Source organism: Physeter macrocephalus, chromosome 11 (genome assembly GCF_002837175.3).
Source record: "Physeter macrocephalus isolate SW-GA chromosome 11, ASM283717v5, whole genome shotgun sequence".
Classification (NCBI taxonomy): Eukaryota; Metazoa; Chordata; class Mammalia; order Artiodactyla; family Physeteridae; genus Physeter; species Physeter macrocephalus.
Window position 1 is genome coordinate 94,926,067 of NC_041224.1, and position 14,352 is coordinate 94,940,418.

Here is a 14,352-nt window from a genome sequence, read left to right on the forward strand (position 1 = left end):
CTCTTGCACTGTTGGTGAGAATGTAAATTGATACAGTCACTATGGAGAACAGTACAGAGGTTCCTTAAAAAACTAAAAACAGAACTACCATATGACCCAGCAATCCCCCTACTGGGCATATACCCTGAGAAAACCATAATTCAAAATGACACATGTACCCCAATGTTCACTGCAGCACTATTTACAACAGCCAAGACATAGAAACAACCTAAATGTCCAATGACAGATGAGTGGATAAAGAAGATGTGGTACATATATACAATGGAATATTATTCAACCATAAAAAGGAACGAAATTGGGTCATTTGTAGAGATGTGGATGGACCTAGAGTCTGTCATACAGAGTGAAGTAAGTCAGAGAAAAACAAATATCATATATTAACGCATAAATGTGGAATATAGAAAAATGCTACAGATGAACCTATTTCCAGGGCAGGAATAGAGACGCAGATGTAGAGAATGGACATGTGGACGTGGCGGGGGGTGGGAGGGTGGGATGAATTGGGAGATTAGGATTGACATATATACACTACAATGTATAAAACAGATAGCTAGTGGGAATCTGCTGTATAGCACAGGGAGCTAAGCTTGGTGCTCTGTGATGACCTAGATGGGTGGGATGGGGAAGTGAGGGGTGGGAGGGAGTTCCAAGAGGAAGGGAATATATGTGTACATATAGTTGATTCACTTCGTTGTAGAGCAGAAACTAACACAACATTGTAAAGCAATTATACTCCAATTAAAAAGAAAAAAGAAATAAAAGAGGGGACTCACTACAGATCCTATGGACATGAAAAAGGTAATAAAGGAATAATATGAACAACTCAATGCCCACATATTTGAAAACCTAGATGAAATGGACCAATTCCTTGAAACATACAATTTGCCACAACTCATAAAAGAAACAATCTAAATAGGCCTGTATTTATTAAAGAAATTGAACTAGTAATTAATAACCTTCCAAAACAGAAAGCACCAGGCTGATATGGGTGCACTAGTGAATTCTACCACACATTGAAGGGAAAAATTAAACCAATTCTCTACAATCTTTTTCAGAGGACAGAAGCAGAGGAAATACTACCTAACTCATTCTATGAGGCTAACATTACTGTGATATCAAAACCAGACAGACATTACAAGAACAGAAAACTACAGATCAATATCTCTCATGAGCCAAGACGCAAAAACCCTCAACAGAATATTAGTAAATTGAATCCAACAATGTATAAAATGTATTATAAACCACAACCAACTGGAATATATCCCAGGTATGCAATGCTAGCTCAACACAAAAAAATCAATTAATGTAATCCACCCATCAACGGGCTGAGAAAAAAAATTGCATGACCTTATCAATAAATGCAGGAAAAGCATTTGGCAAATCCCAACACCCATTCAGAATAAAAATTCTCAGTAAACTGAAAATAGAGGGGAACTTCCTCAACAAAATAAAATCTACAAAAAACCCTATAGCTAACATAATATTTAGTGGGGAGGGTGGGATGAATTGGGAGATTAGGATTGACATATATACACTACAATGTATAAAACAGATAGCTAGTGGGAATCTGCTGTATAGCACAGGGAGCTAAGCTTGGTGCTCTGTGATGACCTAGATGGGTGGGATGGGGAAGTGAGGGGTGGGAGGGAGTTCCAAGAGGAAGGGAATATATGTGTACATATAGTTGATTCACTTCGTTGTAGAGCAGAAACTAACACAACATTGTAAAGCAATTATACTCCAATTAAAAAGAAAAAAGAAATAAAAGAGGGGACTCACTACAGATCCTATGGACATGAAAAAGGTAATAAAGGAATAATATGAACAACTCAATGCCCACATATTTGAAAACCTAGATGAAATGGACCAATTCCTTGAAACATACAATTTGCCACAACTCATAAAAGAAACAATCTAAATAGGCCTGTATTTATTAAAGAAATTGAACTAGTAATTAATAACCTTCCAAAACAGAAAGCACCAGGCTGATATGGGTGCACTAGTGAATTCTACCACACATTGAAGGGAAAAATTAAACCAATTCTCTACAATCTTTTTCAGAGGACAGAAGCAGAGGAAATACTACCTAACTCATTCTATGAGGCTAACATTACTGTGATATCAAAACCAGACAGACATTACAAGAACAGAAAACTACAGATCAATATCTCTCATGAGCCAAGACGCAAAAACCCTCAACAGAATATTAGTAAATTGAATCCAACAATGTATAAAATGTATTATAAACCACAACCAACTGGAATATATCCCAGGTATGCAATGCTAGCTCAACACAAAAAAATCAATTAATGTAATCCACCCATCAACGGGCTGAGAAAAAAAATTGCATGACCTTATCAATAAATGCAGGAAAAGCATTTGGCAAATCCCAACACCCATTCAGAATAAAAATTCTCAGTAAACTGAAAATAGAGGGGAACTTCCTCAACAAAATAAAATCTACAAAAAACCCTATAGCTAACATAATATTTAGTGGTGAGAAATGCCAAGCTTTCCCACTGAGATCAGGTACAAGGCAAGAATGTCCTCTCTCACCACTCCTTTTCAACACTGTCAGACTTCCCTGGTGGCGCAGTGGTTGAGAATCCACCTGCCAATGCAGGGGACATGGGTTCGAGCCCTGGTCCAGGAAGATCCCACATGCCACGGAGCAACTAAGCCCATGCGCAACAACTACTGAGCCTGCACTCTAGAATCCGCGAGCCACAACTACTGAGACCACATGCCACAACTACTGAAGCCCGTGCGCCTAGAGCCCGTGCTCCACAACAAGAGAAGCCACTGCAATGAGAAGCCCGCATACCGCAAGGAATAGTAACCCCCTCTCACCACAACTAGAGAAAGCCCGCGTGCAGCAACAAAGACCCAACACAGCCAAAAATTAATTAACTAACTAACAACAAAAAAAAAACCCACTGTGCTGAAAGTTCTACCTAATGCAATAATAGAAGAAAAGGAAATAAATGGTATAAAGATTGGGAAGAAAGAAATAAAACTGTATTTGTTCACAAATGACATGACAGTCTATTTAGAAAATTCTAAAGAATGGATAAAAATATTCCTGGAAGTAATAAGTGATTATAGCAAGGTTGTAGGATACAGGGTTAATATACAAAAGTCAAATGATTTCCTATATACCAGCAAGAAACAAGTGAAATTTGAAATTTAAAATACAATCCATTTAAATTATAAACCAAAAAAAAAATACTTAGGCATAAATCTAAGAAAATATAAGATTTATATTAGGAAAACTACAAAACTCTGATGATAGAAATCAAAGAACTAAATAAATGGAGAGATTATCCATGTTCTTTGATAAGAAGACATACTGTCAAGATGTCAGTTCTTCCCAACTTAATCTATAGATTCAAAGCAATCCCAATCAAAATCCCAGCAAGTTATTTTGCAGATATTGACAAACTGATTCTACAGTTTATACAGGGAGGCAAAAGACACAGAAGAACTAACACAATATTTAAGAAGAACAAAGTTAGAGGACTGACTACCCAATGTCAAAACTTACTTTAAAGCCATAATAAGCAAAACAGTGTGATATTGACAAAAGGAACAATTCAACTGTCCATCAACATAGCACATTCATACAGAAGAAAACACATGATGAAGCTGTACACATCAACATGAATGAATTTTAAAACATAAAGATATTAAAATGAGCAAAATAAAATCCCAGAATATAAAAATAAGGACAAAATAAGCAAAATACTGTTTAAATATACATTCACAGGTGGTAAAACTATAAATAAATGCAAGGAGTGATTATCACAGAATTCAGCATAATGGACTTCCTTGACAGTCCAGTGGTTAAGAATCAGCCTTCCAATGCAGGGGATGCAGGTTCGATCCTTGGTTGGGGAACTAAGATCCCACATGCTGCGGGGCAACTAAGCCCGCATGCTCTAGCATCCACGCACCGCAACTACAGAGAAGCCCACGCACTGCAACAAAAGATCCCGTGTGCCACAACTAAGACCCCACACAGCCAAACAAATAAATAAATAAGAATTCACATAATGACTGTTATCTGGAGGGAGGGCCTTAAGAGGTACTATAAATTTCTATTGACCTGGATGGCAAGTACTGGCCTAGGCCAGTGCTCCCCAACAAGAGAACCCACTGCAATGAGAAGCCCGTGCACCACAACAAAGAGTAGCCCCTGCTTGCTGCAACTAGAGAAAGCCCACATGCACAGCAACGCAGACCCAACACAGCCAAAAATAAATAAATTAATTTAAAAAAAATAAATTGATTAATAAAAAAATACTTCATATGTGCTTTTTTATGTATAATATATTTAGTAATTTTTAAAAACTTAAACCCCTCTAGATTGGCATAATGCCAACTTTACAGATAAGGAAAGAAAATTACGTAAATCGTCCAAAGTTAATACCACAGCTATAAGTTGCTGAATTGAAACTTGAAATCATGTTTGCCAAATTTCAAAAGCTATGCTCTTTCCTCTAATTACATAACTTCTGCTCTATCTACTGGATACTAATACTTATACAACTACTAAGTACTGGAATTCTGTGACTTAGGTGAGAAAAAAACCATTAATCTTTGCTAATAAAAAATATGCAAATATAAGCTAATGACCAATTGACAACAGAACCGGTGCTATTACCTTCCAGTGTTAATGATGTTCCTCCTGTAACAATTTTTCACACTCGCAGATACCTGGTCATAATTAAAGGTTTAGCTTTTCTCAAGCTAGCTAACCTGTATGAGAATCAAACCAATTAAACGATGCTACATTTCATTAGCATCTAGCACTAAAAATATGGTCTACTGATGCCAAGATTTTCAGTTTCTTCACTTATACATAAGCCCTGCTAAAATGAAGAGAAGAGAACTTAACCTAAGGAATCCTGGAGTTCAAATCCTGAAGCTTCCACTTAAGAACTACTTTGACCTTGAGCAAATTATCAGTACTTTACCTCTTTGAGCCTGTTTTCTATCCCACAAAATTTTTGCCAGAAATAAATGAGATAATGCAGTATAAAAATTTTCGGTCATTGCACTGTATTTCATAGATGTGCAACAAATGCTCATTTCCTTCCTTTATTCTAGGAATGGGAAAGAAAAAACAAATTGAGAAGCAAAAAGATAGCCAGAAAAATAAAGTAGAAGAATCTTTAAGAACAGTTTCTCAGGCAAAAATAAGAACAATTTAGTGGTAATAAAGATTTCCCTCCATTAGCAGCAATAATAAATATAAACAAAATTCAGCTCTCAAGATTCTATTTCCTGTATAGTCCTTTGATGAAGATGAGAACTTTAGAGTTATTAAAAGGTAGCATTCCCTCAGAGTTCCTATAAAGGATTAAGATTAAATTACATTAAATTACAGTTTCTGATCTGCTATTTATTTTACTATGTTGAACCAGTTTTTCAAATTATAAAACAACTCAGCAATATATCATGGTACAGGAAATGTAAACCAAATCTTTTACCTTTTGGATTCAGGAGGCTGTCTCTTCTTTATCATTTCACGGAGCCTCGCAGCTGACTGTAAAATACACAAAACATACACATGTAAAAAAACACTATCTTATAACTACATAGCCTACCTTCTAAAATATTAAGTATCTGCTACTGTATGCACACTAAACCAAGATCTATATAGGAACTAAATAACCTTGAGATATGATACCTGTTCTTCTAGTAGACATGAGACAAATACACTATCAATAATAAAAACAAGTATATAATACTATCTAATGTACTGACATTCTGATACCTTGGACCAGGTCGCTAACAAGTTTACATGATTAAACATTAAACATTTATCAAATATACTATTACAAATTTAAAAGTTTAAATTCTACTACAGGCAATCCTACTTTGATGTTTTCCAGAAAAGTTACAGGTTATACTTCCACAAATCAAATCCGAATTTCTGTTAACTAAAATCAAAATCAGAGATACTTTTGTCTAAATTTCTTATGAATTTTCAACTGTTAGTGACTCAACAATTTAGTCCCTTATATTAACTCGCCCTCCCTCCCCTCAAGATGCAAATACACACTGAATATTTAGGAATCTGGTATTCAGAGAAACCAAATAGTTATTCAATAAAGCCAAGGATTTAATGTATTTTGGGGGAAAACATCACACACCCTCCTAAACAGCTATTCTCTCACACAAAGAAATTTTACCCCAGTGTGAAGACCTTCAGTGCAAATTATACCTTTAGTAATAATGATTATAAAACATTAGCATACTTCTGACCACTTATCCTTAAAGTTTCCTATACAAAGCATACTCCCATCTATTCTTTTTTTTTTTGGCCTTGCCACACTGCATGAGGAATCTTAGTTCCCTGACCAGGGACTGAACCTGCACCCCCTGCAATGGAAACTCGGAATCTTAACCGTGGGACCTCCAGGAAAGTTCCTCGCATCTATTCTTAAAGTTTAAAAAAAAAAAAAAAAAAAAAAAAAAAAAAAAGCTGTCCTCTCTCTCCTCTACCACACATCCCTTAACCCATCCCTCCCACTTCACCTTTAACCTTTAGTTAAAGCAACCTCTTGGAACATACCCTGTTTCTTTGAATCCAAGACAACTATTCATAAGACACCATTATTTTATATACTACCAAAACAGGGGTGTCGGGAAGCTGCCAGTTATAGTTTTAATATGCCAATTTCAAAAAAATGTCTTGGAATCAATAAAATATGGTAACCTCTTTCTATTAAGTGAAAATCTTGCTCCTAGTTTTACCCTCCCTCATTTGACACTATGAAACCTGATGCTATGAGTATTTTATCAACCTACTGGCAAGAGGAATAGTATCTCAGTTTTAATTAGAAACTCCACACAAACCTCAGACAATTGAAGAGAAGCAAAAAAGTTTGCATTTTCTGATATGTTCTTCAGTCTCTTCTTTTCGTATGGTGACAATCCTGAAAAATCATCCTATGAAATTACACCAAAAAGATTCTGTTACTTTACATAATCCATAGCAAAAGTGCCTCGCAAAACTAGTTGTTGCATTCTCCGCATGTATATTTTCCTTCAAATTGCACCTACTCTAATTATTTTATGCTATCTTACCAAACAGCACATAATCTTTGCTGCATTGAATACTGAGACAAACAGTCTGAGTTTGGGATAATCACAGAATGTATGTATGGCTTCCCAATTAAATAACAAGTGATCTGATGTCAGAAGTCAGGTAGTATAACCTAATAGCACATTACTTCCTACTGGCTGTTAATTGTACTATTTCTCAAAGTTATCTTTTTATTAAACAAAACAAGAAAAAACTCAATAACAGAAAGTTTTAAATTCATTGAAATGGTTAAAGAAATTCAAAAAAGAGAGCAAAGAAAGAGAAACACATGGGCAAAAAAGACAACTTTGAACTAGAAAATCTTGGAGGTCCAATATCCAACTAATAAATGGGGAAAAAAGGAGCAGAGAAAATAGAGAGAAAATCATTAGAGAAATAATACAAGAAAGTTTCTAAAAACTGAAGAAATGAGTTACTAGATTAAAAGGGCCTGACGTGTATGTAACACAATGAATGAAAAAAGACTCAAGCCTAGGCACATCATCACAAAATTTCTCAGTTCCTGAGATGGGTAAGTTAAGAGAAGATCCCAAAAGCCTGCAGAGAGAAAAATAGACCACAAAGAACCAAGAATCAGAATGATACTAACTTCTCAATATCAAGGAAGCTAGAAAACAATGGAAGAATGTGTTAAAAATGATAAGGAAAAATTAACTTATTTTCAACTTACAATTTTATTTTTATTTTTATTTATTTATTTATTATTTTTTTGTGTGTGTGTGGTATGCGGGCCTCCCTCTGCTGCGGCCTCTCCCGTTGCGGAGCACAGGCTCCGGACGCGCAGGCCCAGCGGCCATGGCTCACGGGCCCAGCCGCTCCGCCCAGCAATCAAATAAAAAGCATAAAGACTTTTTCAGACATGCAAACTATCTCTCATACACCTGTTTTCAGGAAGTTACTATAAGCTGCACTTCATCAAAATGAGAGAATAAACCAAGAAAGAGAAAGACAGGATCCAGGCTACAGAAGTTCCAACACAGGACAGATAAAAGAAATTTAAAGGAAAACAGTAAAAAGAAGGCCAAGAAAGAGTAAAACAGTCCAGAAAGAAGTAGGAAGATGGAGGGCCCCAGAAAATATTTCATGAATAAAATATATATATACACATGAAGCCATTAGAATTCTCTGATTTACATTGAGAGAAATTTTGCAACTCAGGTAAAGCTTAGACTATATGTAATAAGGACCTGGGAAGGGAAAACATGGGGTGGGTGGAGAAGGTGACAGCACACATGTGTAAACTTCATTTTCCATAGTAAGTCAATAGATAATGTGGGGGAGAAAAGCTAAACTGGCTTAAAGTGCAATTTGTCTGTTGAGCAGCAACCACAAATAGAGAGGTATGTGACAGAAAATTGTTGGCTGTTTTGATGTGTTCCTGTGTATACATGTGTGTACATATGGAATTACCTCTATGTAAGATACATATACACACACACGTGGAATTATATGATGTAAACACGTATGTACATGCATCAATTTGACCAAAATAAAGATTTTTCTCCCACACACATAATATAACAGTGGCAGCAAAGGTGTATGGCTATTTTGTCATTGCCTTTAAAACTGCTTCTCAGAGAAAAACATCACCACCATCATCATCAAGAACTTCCTAAGAATCTATTTCAAAATGCTGCATTTGGAGATCAAAGAAACAAATTTAAATTATTCTACTTACCACAGGAAAAATTAAGAAAATTAACAAAAATCATCAGACATTTTTTTGAGGTACGTGTAATTCAAACTATTCTCTCCCATTACCCACCCCTCAACAACTTGCAACATCAAACACTGAGCAAAGAATATCAGACAAAGTGGGCTCTCAAAGTAAATATATTATAGGAAATAGAAATCTTTTTTCTTTGTTTGTTTTGTTTTTACGTTATGTGGGCCTCTCCTGCTGCGGAGCACAGGCTCCGTACACGCAGGCTCAGCGGCCATGGCCCACAGGCCCAGCCGCTCCGCGGCACATGGGACCCTCCCAGACGGGGTCACGAACCCGTGTCCCCTGCATCAGCAGGCGGACTCTCAACCAGTGCGCCACCAGGGAAGCCCAGGAAATAGAAATCTTTTTAATTCCATTATCTTGACACTTGAGAAGTTACTGCATCTATAAAACAGGAAAAGAAATGCTATCTTTAAAAAAACAAAAGAAGGAAAATAACTTGAATTAAAAATATGCTTAATGCCAAAACTTTACAAACTGTATGAAGACATATATAACATTCTCAAAATGACAAAACTGTAGAGATGGAAAACAAATTAGTGGTTGCCAGGGGTTAAGGATGGTGAGAGGGAGGGCAGTGGGCATAACTATAAAGGGGTAGCCTAACAGAGATCTTTGTAGAGATGGAATAGTTCTCTATCACGATTGTGGTGGTGGCTACATGAATCTATACATGTGATAAAATGATACAGAACTATACACACACCTTATACCAATATGAATTTCCTGGTTTTGATATTGCAATGTAGTTATTTAAGATGTACTCATTGGGGGAGTTCCCTGGTGGCCAAGTGGTTAGGACTCTGCACTCTCACTGCCAAGGGCCCGGTTCAATCAAAAAACAAACTAGATGTACTCATTGGGAAAAACTGGGTGAAGAATACATGAGACCTCTCTGTACTACTTTTGCAAATTGCTATGAATCTGTAATCACTTTGAAATAAAATTTTTAAAAAATATACATTTCTCAGCTAACATCATACTTAATGGTGAAACACTGAAAGCTTTTCCCCTAAACTTTGGAACAAGATAAATATGTCTGCTCTCGCCACTTCTGTTAAACATTGTACTGGAAGTTTTAGCCAGGACAATTAGACAAAAAAGGAAATAAAAGACATCCAGATTGGAAAGGAAGAAATATAACTATCTTTATTGCCAATGACATAATCTTATATGTAGAAAATCCTAAAGAATCCACACAAAAAAATTAGAATAAATGACTTCAGCAAAGTTGTAAGATACAAAATCAATATACAAAAATAAGTTGTATTTCTATACATTATCAATGAACAGTCAGAAAATGAAATTAAGAAAAAAATACCATTCATAATAGCATCAAAAAGAAAAATATACTTTGACACAAATTTAACCAAAGAAGTGCAAGGCTTGTACACAGAAAATTACAAAATATTGAAGGGAATTAAAGAAGATCTAAGTAAATGGAAAGACATCTCATGTTCATAGATTGAAAAACTTAATATTGTTAAAATGGCAATACTCCCCAAATTGACCTACAGATTCAGTGCAATATCTGTCAAAATTCTAGATGTCATTTTTGCAGAAATGGATAAGCTGATCCTAAAATTCATATGGCAATGCAAGGGACCCAGATTGGCCAAACACTCTTGAAAAAGAAGAACCAAGTTAAAAGACTCACACTTCCTGATTTCAAAACTTAACTACAAAGCTACAGTAGTTAAAACATTGTGGAACTGGCATAAGGATAGGGAGATAGATCAACTGAATAAAATTGAGTCTAGAAATAAACCTATATACCTATGGTGAATTTGTTTTCAATAAGGAAGTCCAGACCATTCAACATGAAAGAAGAGTCTTGAAAACAAACAGCTCTAGAACAAAAAGATATCCACATGCAAAAGTATGAATTTGGACCCCATCTCATATCATATACAAAAATTAACTCAAAATAGATCAAAGACCTAAATTTAACAGCTAAAGCTATAAAATTCTCAGTAGGAAATATAGGGGTAAGTCTTCATAACCCTGGAGTAGGCAATGGTTTCTTAGATATGACACCAAAGCACCAGCAACAAAAGAAAAAATAAACTGACCTTGAATTAAAATTTTTTAATGAAATTTAAATTTAAAACATTTCTATGTCAAAGGACATTATCAAGAAAGTGAAAAGAAAGTCCCAGAAAGTGAGAAAATAGTTGCAAATAATATATCTAATAAGGACCTAGTGTCCAGAATATATAAAGGACTCTTACAATTCAACAATAAAAAGACAACTTAGAGGAGACCTTCAAGATGGCTGAGGAATAAGACATGGAGATCACCTTCCTCCCCACAAATACATCAGAAATACATCTACATGTGGAACAATTCCTACAGAACACCTACTGAACGCTGCCAGAAGACCTCAGACTTCCCAAAAGGCAAGAAACTCCCCACGTACTTGGGTATGGCAACAGAAAAAAGAAAAACAGAGACAAAAGAATAGGGACAGGACCTGCACCTCTGGGAAGGAGCTGTGAAGGAGGAAAAGTTTCCACACACTAGGAAGGGCAAAGCAGAGAGATTTCTGCACAGAGGATAGGTGCCGACCAGCACTCACCAGCCTGACAGGCTTCTCTGCTCACCCGTTGGGGTGGGTGGGGACTGGGAGCTGAGGCTCAGGCTTCGGAGGTCAGATCCCAGGAAGAGGACTGGGGTTGGCTGTGTGAACACAGCCTGAAGGGGGCTAGTGTACCACAGCTAGCCAGGAAGGAGTCCAGGAAAAAGTCTGGACCTGCCTAGAGGCAAGAGACCACTGTTCTGGGGTACAAGGAGAGGGGATTCAGAACACCGCTTAAATAAGCTCCAGAGACGGGCACAAGCCATGCCTATCAGTGTGGTCACCAGAGACGGGCATGAAACACTAAGGCTGCTGCCGCAGCCACCAAGAAGCCTGTATGCAAGCACAGGTCACTATCCACACGTCCCCTCCCGGAAGCCTGTGCAGCCCACCACTGCCAGGGTCCCGTGATGCAGGGACAACTTCCCGGGAGAACAGACAGCAAGCCTCATGCTGTTGCAATGACACACTGGCTTCTGCCACCGCAGGCTCGCCGCGCATTCTGTACCCCTCCTTCCCCCAAGCCTGAGTGAGCCAGAGCCCCCTAATCAGCTGCTACTTTAACCCCGTCCTGTCTGAGCAAAGAACAGACGTCCTCAGGCAACCTACACGCAGAGGCAGGGCCAAATCCAAAGATGAACCACAGGAGCTGTGCAAACAAAGAAGAGAAAAGGAAATTTCTCCCAGCAGCCTCAGGAGCAGCGGATTAAATCTCCACAACTTGATTTACCCTGTATCTGTGGAATACCTGAATAGACAACAAATCAACCCAAAATTAAGGCAGTGGATTTTGGGAGCAACTGTAGACTTCGGGTTTGCTTTCTGCATCTAATTTGTTTCTGGTTTTCTGTTTATCTTATTTTAGTATTTAGAGTTAATTGTCATTAGTAGATTTATTAATTTGGTTGCTCTCTTCCTCCTTTTTTTTATATATATAGATTTTTTTTTCTCTTTTTGTGTGTACGTGTATAGTTCTTTGTGTGATTTTGTCTGTATAGCTTTGCTTTTACCATTTCTCCTAGTGTTCTGTCTGTCCGTTTTTGTTTTTGTTTTTTAAGTATAGTTTTTAGTGCTTGCTATCATTGGTGGATTTGTTTTTTGGTTTGGTTGCTCTCTTCTTTCTTTCTTTTTATTAATTACATTTTCATTATTTTTTTTATTTTTTTTATTTTTTTTTGCAGTACATGGGCCTCTCACTGCCGTGGCCTCTCCCATCGCGGAGCACAGGCTCTGGACGCGCAGGCTCAGCGGCCATGGTTCACAGGCCCAGCGGCTCCGCGGCATATGGGATCCTCCCAGACCGGGACACGAACCCGCGTCCCCTGCATCAGCACGCAGACTCTCAACCACTGTGCCACCAGGGAAGCCCCATTTTTTTATTTTTAATAATTATTTTTTATTTTAAGAACTTTATTTAATTTATTTATTTTTTCTTTCTTTCTTTCACCTTTTTCTCGCTTTTCTTCTGAGCCATGTGGCTAACAGGGTCTTGGTGCTCCAGCTGGGTATCAAGCTTATGCCTCTGAGGTGGGAGATCCGAGCTCAGGACATTGGTCCACCAGAGACCTCCCAGCTCATGTAATATGAAATGGCAAAAGCTCTCCCAGAGATCTCCATCTCAACGCTAAGACCCAGCTCTACTCAACGACCAGCAAGCTACAGTGCTGGTCACCCTATGCCAAACAACTAACAAGACAGGAACACAACCCCACCCGTTAGCAGAGAGGCTGCCTAAAATCATAATAAGGTCATAAAATAATAATAAGTTCACAGACACCCCAAAACACACCACTGGACATGGTCCTGCCCACTAGAAAGACAAGATCCACCCTCAGCCCCCAGAACACAGGCACCAGTCCCCTTCACCCGGAAGCCTACACAACCCATTGAACCAACCTTCGCCACTGGGGGCAGACACCAAAAACAACAGGAACTATGAACCTGCAGCCTGCGAAAAGGAGACCCCAAACACAGTAAGTCAAGCAAAATGGGAAGACAGAAAAATACACAGCAGATGAAAGAGCAATGTAAAAACCCACCAGGCCAAAAATGAAGAGGAAATAGGCAGTCTACTAAAAAAGAATTCAGAGTAACGATAGTAAAGATGACCCCAAATCTTGGAAATAGAATGGAGAAAATACAAGAAACATTTAACAAGGACCTAGAAGAATTAAAGAGCAAACAAACAATGATGAACACAATAAATGATATCAAAAATTCTCTAGAAGGAATCAACAGCAGAATAACTGAGGCAGAAGAACGGATAAGTGACCTGGAAGATAAAATAGTGGAAATAACCACTGCAGAGCAGAATAAAGAAAAAAGAATGAAAATAATTGAGGACAGTCTCAGAGACCTCTGGGACAACATTAAACAGAGAGTCCCATACAGGATAAATCCAAGGAGAAACATGCCAAGACACATATTAATCAAACAAAAATTTAATACAAACAAAAAATATTAAAAGCATCAAGGGAAAAAGAACAAGGCAGGAAACACAAGAGAAGGAAAAGACTTACAATAACAAACACAAAACAATTAAGAAAATGGTAATAGGAACATACATATCGATAACTACCTTAAATGTAAGATTCAATGCTCCAACCTAGAGCAGACTGGCTGAATGGATACAAAAACAACCCATACATATGCTGCCTACAAGAACCCACTTCAGACCTAGGGACACATCAGACAGAAAGTGAGAGGATGGAAAAAGATACTCCATGCAAATGGAAATCAAAAGAAAGCTAGACTAGCAATTCTCTTATCAGACAAAATAGACTTTAAAATAAAGACTATTACAAGAGACAAAGAAGGACAGTACATAATGATCAAGGGATCAATCCAAGAAAGATGCTATAACAACTGTAAATATTTAGGTACCCAACATAGAAGCACCTCAATATATAAGGCAAATGCTAACAGCCATAAAAG

The 14,352-nt window shown here is 37.4% G+C and overlaps 1 protein-coding gene across 5 annotated transcripts in view; it reads right to left on the reverse strand.

Annotated features, from left to right (window-relative positions):
* WDR76 (WD repeat domain 76) overlaps positions 1-14,352 on the reverse strand; it is a 66,238-nt gene that overhangs the window by 41,552 nt on the left and 10,334 nt on the right. For all 5 annotated transcript variants that reach the window (XM_024115619.3, XM_024115615.3, XM_024115597.3 and 2 more), the window contains 2 exons: positions 6,865-6,957; positions 5,493-5,548 (listed from right to left, as the gene is read on the reverse strand). In XM_024115619.3, coding sequence (XP_023971387.1) covers positions 5,493-5,548; positions 6,865-6,957 — 149 coding nt within the window. The remainder of the gene's footprint in view (positions 1-5,492; positions 5,549-6,864; positions 6,958-14,352) is intronic.